General features: G+C 35.3%; 1 protein-coding gene across 1 annotated transcript in view; it reads left to right on the top strand.

The window, feature by feature from the left end:
• Positions 1 to 9,013, top strand: part of PDE1A (phosphodiesterase 1A, calmodulin-dependent) — a 479,366-nt gene that overhangs the window by 403,429 nt on the left and 66,924 nt on the right. Inside the window, exons 6-7 of the mRNA XM_006878948.1 lie at positions 2,223 to 2,339; positions 7,755 to 7,895. Coding sequence (XP_006879010.1) covers positions 2,223 to 2,339; positions 7,755 to 7,895 — 258 coding nt within the window. The remainder of the gene's footprint in view (positions 1 to 2,222; positions 2,340 to 7,754; positions 7,896 to 9,013) is intronic.

The raw sequence follows: 9,013 nt of genomic DNA on the forward strand, positions 1-9,013 counted from the left end.
CCCCCGAATGTCTGTTTTAATTGTCCAATTGCCACAGGGCTTGTCAAAGCCAGTTCTGATTAATCTCCTTTGTCAGTGTGTTCTTTGCCATTCCCTATCACTCCTGTTAAATATTTTTATGAGCTTACTTTTCTAAAACTTTAATGGAGATATAATCGGAAATGTTACATTGTTGTTGTGTACTGTCAAGTCGGAACTGACTTAAAACTAATCCTCCAGCAGCTTTTTCAGAGGCAATAAATTGCTTGGGTCTGGAGATTGCTCATCTTTCTTCTGTAGGACAGCTGGTAGAGTCAAACCCTGTTACTTTGGATTGACAGAGCAATTTCTTACCAGTTAGCCAACAGAGCTTGCTAATTGCTTATCGGTCCTTAAGAGATTTTTACCTTCCCTATTTTCCGCAATCATGAGCAAGAACGTTATTTTTATTTTGCTTCCTTATGCACCTTTGCTTAAACATCAATTAACAAAATATTTTAATATGAGAGTATTTAATAGTTTTTCCCAAGATGTGGAACAGCAAAAGAAGCATATGCACCAAAGAGTTGGGAGAAGAAATAGCATTAAGAGAGTAATATTTATGATTAAATAACAAATCTTATTCTTGGAAACCTCCTTGTCTTTCATGTTTTCAATTTTGGCAATATGAAAGCAAGCATGTGCAATAGCATGTAAATCATCAGATTTCTTTTTTGTTTTTGTAAAAATTCTCATGAAATGGAGACCTAACCTTCTACCCAGTAAGAAATCCCTAGCTGCAACTGTAAATAGCACATGTCATACTCTGGAGTTACTACTCTGTGTTAGTTTTGGAATTTGATGAAAGATTTGTTGGCCTTTTTGCAATTTACGGGGAGTAAAATCCCTTCTAATGGAAGTTTTAATGTTTAATTCCCAAACAGTTAAAGCAAGTAGTTGATGATCAAGTTAGTGTTAAAACCATGAATTTAACTAAAGCACATATCAAAACAAAATATTTTTCACTTGGTGCTTCCAAGTAATTCAAATGACATTTTTTTCTGTTAACTATTTTTCAAAAGAAACATTGTTAAAAGAGACTGATAGAAATACATTTTATCAGATGGTCAGCTTACTCTCTGAAGAATTGGCCTCTATTAAAAAAATGTATTAAATGGATGAAGTTTAAACAATGCTTGCTCAAATACAAAATTAATGTAAAACTTTAAAGATGCCCACCTACTGCTCAATTTCAAATCAGCTGTGTATAGAACCAAAAGGCCTTCTTTGCTAAGAACTTCTGATAATTATTAGACCTGACTCTTGACTGTTCAGATACTTAATATTTCATTGCCTTATTTAGTACTAGAACTCAAATTTTACATTAAAACCTATTTCATGCATACAACTAAAATCACTTGTTATATGTAAGTCCATTTTTGTGGACATCTCTGCATGATCTGCATGCACTTCTGAATTATTAAGTATAACATGTGGTAGATGCGATACTTTGATAGGTCTTCCCACTGCCCTCTCCTCTACCTTTTTGGGATAATTTTCTAGTATACCTGGAAGTTTTCCAACAGTCTTGCCTGCTTCCCTAGGGAAATGTCTGAAACACCAAAATTCTTAGCCTCCTCAGTCAAAACACCCACTTCCTCTTTCTGACCAGTTGTCCCCAGAGACAAGTAGAAATAAATCCATTAGCCAAGATTAGAGTGAGTAATAATGTAGTGAATACTCTACATCTCTAGGGTATTTGCATTTTGAAAGAAGACATGATATATTAAGTCTTTAAAGAAACAATTAAGTCTTAATGTGGAACTTCAGGAAACCAAATAGGTGGGAGAGACATATGTGGACTCTCTTTTATTCATCAATTCGCATCACTTACATTATTGACAATTCTACCTTAAAAAAGATGCCCACCCTAGAAAATTAGTTATGACATAATTTTGGGGGAAAGGTTAAGGATGAGGACAGTCTTATATTTTTATCAGGCTTATTGCATTGATTTCATAACCTTGGGATTGAGGTGAAGATCTTGGTACTGTAGTCAATATTATGCCATCATTTTGTGGAATTACAGATAACAACTAATCACGTCATATCAGATGCAAGTAAAAATAGAGTTTGACCTCATCATTTCAAATCTGACCTCCTGTGTATATAAGGTTTGTTCTTCTCAAGAATAGGTTTTGCAGAGAGAAACAAAAGTAAATGGCATTATCACCTAAAACATTCACTTCTTTTTCCCCCTACAGGATGTTGATTCATGGTCTTTTGATGTGTTTGCCCTAAATGACGCAAGTGGAGAGCATAGTCTGAAGTTTATGATGTATGAACTGTTCACCAGATATGATCTTATTAATCGTTTCAAGGTCAGAAATGTGAAACAGAAGTGAAATGCTCTTAAAATGGGTTTTCTGAGAAAAAGAGTGAAAATGCAAAATGTAGAGGTATAAATCAATTAATTTTAAAATGTTTGTAGTTGACAGGTTACAGATCAAGGAAGAGTTTTCATTACAAAATCTAACCATATTCCACAACTACTTAATAACATGTGAACATATCCACCTAAATATCTGAGACCATGAGAGACTTATTCTAACAAGACACTAACCTTTCATGAAAACATCCACAGAACATTCATATAGAGATAGGAAATTGTGTCATAAATAAATATGATCTCTGTATTTGTTGGTGGTGGCCATCTAGTCAAGTACAATACACAAAGACCCTATGGACCACAGATCAGAGCTTTGTCTTATTCTGTACCTGCCTTAGGATCTCTGCCATACTCAAACCTATTATTAGCCAGGTAGGTCGTCCTCTCTTGTGAAGACCATCTACCTTTCCCAGCAAGTCTTTTTCCAAGCACTGGTCTCTCTTGACACTATGCCCAAAATATGTTTATGAGGCAAAGTGACACTGCCTTTGCCTCCAAAGAGCACCCTGATTGGACTTTCACCAGGACAGATTGGTTTGTTCTTTCGGCAGCCCATGAGATATTCAGTATTCTTTGCCAGCATCAATTCAAAGGCATAATTTCTTCTCAGTCTTTCTTTGTACAAGAAGGCTTCATTGTACAATTTTCAGATGCATCAAGGGCAATTGAAAATATTACAGCTTGGATTAGGATCAATTTAGTCTTTAAATTGACATCTTTACCCTTTAGCACTTTAGAGAGGATCTTGGCAACAGATTTTCCCAATGCAACATGTGTTTTGAATTGTTGACTGCTGCTACTATGGGTGTTGATTGTGAATCTAAGTGCATACGATGGAGTCTTTGATAATTTCAATCTTTTCTCCATATCTCATGATGTTGCCTTATGCTCCAATGGTAATAAGGACTTTTGTTTTCTTGATGTTGAAATGTAAACCATATGAATGATGTAGTCTTTTCTCTTCTCCAGTAAGTTCTTCAGGTCTTCTTCACTTTCTTCAAGCAAAGTTGTATCATCTGCCTAATTCAGGTTGCTGATGAGTCTTCCTCTATCGTTCATGCCACATTCTTCTTCATATAGTTCAACATCTCAAAGGATTTGCTCAACATACATATTGAGGAGATATGGAGAAAAGGATAGAACCCTGTTACACAACTTTCCTTATTTTAAGTCATGCAATGTTTATTTGTTGTGTTCAAATAATTGCTTCTTGATCTATGTATAGCTTTAACAGGAGAGTAATTAAGTGTTCTGAGATTCACAACCTTCTCAATGTTAGTCATGATTTGTTATTATCCACACAGTTAAATAAATACCTTTGCATAGTTAATAAAACACAAATAAGCATTTTTCTGTATTCTCCGTTTTCAGCCAACATCCGTATGTCACCAGCAGTGACTTCCCTCACAACACAGCCTGTTCTGACTACATTTGAACTTCTGGAAATTCCCTGTTAATCAATTATTCCAGTCATTTAAAAATGATCTTCACTAAGATTTTACTTGCATACTATATTAAAGATTATTGTGCAATCATTTCCATGTTCTATTGGATCACTTTTTTTCAGAATATGGACTGCCCCCCACCTCCCCAGTCAATTAATCAAGAAACTATCTTCCAGATTTGCTGCACAGGTTGGTGAGCACAACCAAGGTTGCATCTGCTTGTAGAAAGATGTCAATTGGCATTTCATCAGATCTCGATGCCTTACTTTTTGTCATTAATGTCTTCAGTGCAACTTGGCCTTCTTCCTTCAATGTGTTGGTTCTTGATTATCTGGTACTTCCTGAAATGTTGACCGATTCTTTTATTATAGTGACTCCATGTATTCCTTCCATCATTTTTCATGATTCTTTTTGTCTTTATTGGTTTTCATATAATCATTCATATACATCATGTTTTATATGTATACTTCGTGTTTTATTTATTCATTCATTCATTCATATACATTGTTTCATTCATGTACCTTGTGTTTTGTACATTCATACACATTCCATTTTGTATAGTTAATTACTATTGCTCTATGCCTATTATCACACCACCTTTTGAAGGCCCCATTGAACATTTCTCAGTTCTCCATCCCCTCCCCACCCACTAGGGATTTGCTATCCCAGTGATTTTTTTCTTTTTCCCTTTGCTGCTCCATCCTTCTCCACTTCCCCTTCCTCTTTTGAATATTTATGCATATTTTGATCATTTATCCTCCTATTATCACAATAATGGCCTTGTGTAATGTTTGTCTTTATATTATGGAGATGTTTCACTCAGGATAATGCTCTCTAGTATCTCCTAATTGATATAATATTTTATGAAATTAATATTTCTTAGTGTGCAGGATTCTTCCCTCTCTGAATCTGGGTAGTCAGTCAAGGTGTACCTGTGTCTTCTCCTGAGGCAAGGTGGGAGGGGTCACTTCTTCCTTAGCCAAGAGAGTCTTTGCTGAGAGCCTGGAACTTCCAGGGAATGCAGTTTCCAGGAGTAGTGCCCAGGACCCTTACTAGACCTCAATGGTTGATCTCAGTGTATCACTTTCCATCTTTTTTTATATTTCCTGCATCACTCAAGCTTTAGCCCATAGAATCTTTTGATATAGCAAATGAAGACTTGAGTTTGTTTTTGGTTTCTTTAGCTTGAGAAATGCTGAGCGTGTTCTTCACTTTTGATTTTTCTAATTCCAGTTCTTTGTACACTTCATGGTATTACTTTGGTTTGTCTTTGGGAGTTGCCCTTTGACATTTTCTGTGCATCTCTCTTACTTCAGCATTTCTGCCCTCTCAACATTCTAATGCAAGTTGCAGAATCTCATATGATATCTGTTTTAGTCTTTTGTTTCTTCCTTGTCTTTGTAATAGCCTTTTGCTCTCTCCATGAATGATGTAATTGAAGCCATCTCACAACGTGTCTAGTCTTCTGTCATTTGTGTTCAGTGCATTAAATCTATCCTCAAAATGATTTTTAAATTCAATTAGGATAGACTTAGGTCATATTTTGGTTATTGTGGGCTAATTTTTATTTTCTCCTGTTTCAATTTGAGTCTCCACATGAGTAATTGATAGTTTGTTCCATAGCAGCTCATGGCCTTGTTTTGATTGTTGATAATGAGTTTTTCCGTGTGCTCTCACCACAAGTGTTATCAATCTAATCCTTGTATAGTTTACTGGTTGAGGTCTGTGTACAGTGTAACCATTTATATGTGTTTGGATTTTTGGTTTGGTTGGGTTTTTTTTAAATATATGTTAACAATGAGTATATCATTTATGGTACAAAAATTTTATTATTTATTTTCAGCCTTGTGTTTCTGTTACGAAGGCCATATTTTCCAACTACCAATACTTCTTTGGCATTATAGGCACAAGTAATTGTTAATGTATCTTGATGAATTATGTTCAGTTAATTTCATGCTGCAAAGTTGATAGAAATCTGCAATTTTCATTTTTTACTTTAGTAGTTAGTATGCATATTTAAATAATAGCATTAACAGATCTTCCTTGAATGAGCATAAATAGTTTCCCATAATTCATAACATTGCACTTCAGGATTCATTTTGAAATATTCCTTTTTTTTTATTATGAATGTGACATCATTCCTCTTTGTCATACCTAGAATAATAGATCATATGATTACCTGATTCCAAATGGCCAATACCAATCCATTTCAACTCATTAGTGTCTCAGAGTTGATCTTATGTTTTTCATTTCATTTTTTAAAGCTTTCAATTTTCCTAGATTCATACTTTGTGTATTTCCATGTTTTAGTTTTTTAATGGATGTTTGTAGCTATTTCTCCTCTTTTTTGAGTGCCTTCCAAACTAAAGGACTCATGTACCAGTGTTAAAGCCAATAATGTCTCTGCTATTCATCTCCTTTTCAAAGGCCTTTATTTCAGAAGTGAATGACCAGACCTGCATCTTAGTCTTTGGTGTTCGTAAAAGAAAGAATAAATCTTCTTGGTAGTTTTGCTTAATACTAAATAGAAGAACTTCAAATAAGCTCTTTTTAGAGCCACTTAAGCAATGGATGGCCAGTTTAAAGACCAAGCTGTACCTGATTCAAGCCAGATTAAATATTAAGGTATACCTGATATAGCCTAATAAGGTATTTTCAATTGCTTCCTTATGCATCTGAAAGTCAGACAATGAAAATATACTAAAGAAGAATTTAAACCTTCTGATTGTGGTGTCCACTAAGAGCATTCAATAGCATGGACTGTCAAAAGAACAAACAAATCTATGTTGTTGAGATGCAAGAATGGTGAAGCTTTGCGTCACATACTTTGGGCATGTTGTTACAAAGAAACCTGTTCTTGGAGAAAACACATGCTGGATTTGTAAGATAGATAAAGGGTCATTGAAAGAGATGATCCTCAAAAGGACGGATTGACACAGTCACTTCAACAATGGGCTTGAGCATAATGGGGATTGTGACAACAGCACAGGATGATCTATTTTTCGTAGAGTTGTGATCAGCTGTAGTTTACTGAATGGCACCTAACAACATCACCAACAAAAGCAGTGTATTTGATCTGGATTTCATTTTGTAATTTTCATCATTGTTTTTGAAGTTATAACATTTCAGAACTAGAAGGTAGTACAAACTGTCTTTTTTAATTTCTTGGTATTACAAATACAGTAATCTAGACTTTACCAACAGCAATTGCACATTTTTACTCTTGTAAGAACTAGACTTCTTACTTGATTCCTGAAAATGTAAAATATTAAAGAGCTCTGGGGGCCTACTTGTCAGAGGCTGACTTGCAACTGCAAAGGCACGTGGTTCAAATCCACAGCTGCTCTGTGGGAGAATGGGCTATCTCCTCCCATAAGATTTACTGCCTCTGAAAATCCACTGGAGGATCAGCTATGGGTTGGTTTGGACTTGGAAGTATTCAGGAGAAACCACAACACAGTACGAGTAGGGCCATGATATCATTTAACTTAAATATTTGGGTTACAATCCATCTTTTGCTTTTGTGGTTGCTGTTGTATACCATGGAGTCAGAACTCACCCTTAGCTGACTCTCCTGCGGGTTTTCAGAGGAAGTTAATTTCCCCATTCTTCTTCCTTCCACGGAGAGCTGGTGGATTCGAACTACATGCCTTTGGGATTGCAGCACAGCTTCTTGCCAGGAGGCCACCTGTGCTTCTTGTGAGTTTAGGGAAGTTAATTAAAAGCTTGTTAATGAAGTGTGTGACTTTGTGTTCTTGCTTTTATAATATTTATATTTAACTTAAAGAAACTAGTGCCTGCAACTGCATTCATGAAACTGCCCCATCTCAAACATTGTTGCTTTTATGTTAATTTAGTGCCACTTTTTTGGAAAAATATAATCATAATCTTATTTTCCACAGATTCCTCTTCCTAGCCTAATTTCCTATGCGGAAGCTTTAGAAGTTGGTTACAGCAAGTACAAAAATCCATATCATAATTTAATCCATGCAGCTGATGTCACTCAAACTGTACACTACATAATGCTTCATACAGGTATCATGGTAAGAAAGTCTTTATTACTGAAGTGTTTTAAGTTGAAAACTTGTGTTTCTCTGAAGTTTCCATTGCCTTTTTAATAAATCTTTGTTAATAATAATCTTTTCTACTTGTAAAGGTTCATTAGTATATCAGGTACTATAAGCTGTTGGTATTATATGTTATTAATACTTTATAAGTACTCTAAGTTATCATGTTGTAAAAACTATACTCAAAGGCAAAAAAATTATTAACTTTCCAAAATTTGAAATATAGGACATTTTTTTCTTGTTAATTATTTTCCCATGTAAGTCAATCACAAAAAAAGAAAATAGCCCTGGAGAAAGTTTTCTTAGAATAAAAATCACTTTCAGTGGTGAGACTTTTTGTTTTCTTGATGTTAAGATATATTACCTGTTGAAGAATGTAGTCTTTGATCTTCTACAGGGGACACTTCAAGTCCTTCTACCATTCAGTAGCCAAGGTTGTGTCATCTGCATAGCATAGGTTGATGATGAGACTTCCTCTGATCCTGATGCCTCATTCTTCTTCTTAGAGTTCTGCAGTTCCAATTATTTGCTCAGCATACAGATTGAATAGGTATGGAAACAGGTTACAGCCCTTTCATACACCTATCTTGATTGTAAGCAAAGCTTCATCTCAGATACTTTGGTCATTGATCTAAAAGAGGTTATTACTTGGAGTGTGACAATATGCTTGGAATGGTGGAGCATCGGTGAAAGGGAAGGAAACCCTCATCAAGATGGATTGACATAGTGACTGTAGCAATGGGCTACAGTACATCAGAAATTATGTGGACGCCACAGGACAGGAGAGGGTTCAGATGTGTTGTTCATAGGGTCGCTGTAAGTCATATTGAATAGTACCTAACAGCAGTAATAGACAATATCAATTTTTTCTTCCACTTTTCCCCTTGATCATTCTTCCTCCAAGAATGTTTTTCTGTATGAAACTTTACTTACCTTTTTATCGTTGTCTCCTACAGTTTTTTGTGACTAGCTTACTTCACTTTAGCGTATCTTCAAAATTCATCCACAAAATCAATCTCCATAATAGTCTATGTGTTTCCTACTGCCAAAGGGGCCCTTTAGAGTAGTGAGAGAAGATCTTCACCCTGAAACCC

This window comes from Elephantulus edwardii, unplaced genomic scaffold (assembly GCF_000299155.1).
Source record: "Elephantulus edwardii isolate Elephantulus edwardi_28Jun2011 unplaced genomic scaffold, EleEdw1.0 scaffold00001, whole genome shotgun sequence".
NCBI classification, from domain to species: Eukaryota; Metazoa; Chordata; class Mammalia; order Macroscelidea; family Macroscelididae; genus Elephantulus; species Elephantulus edwardii.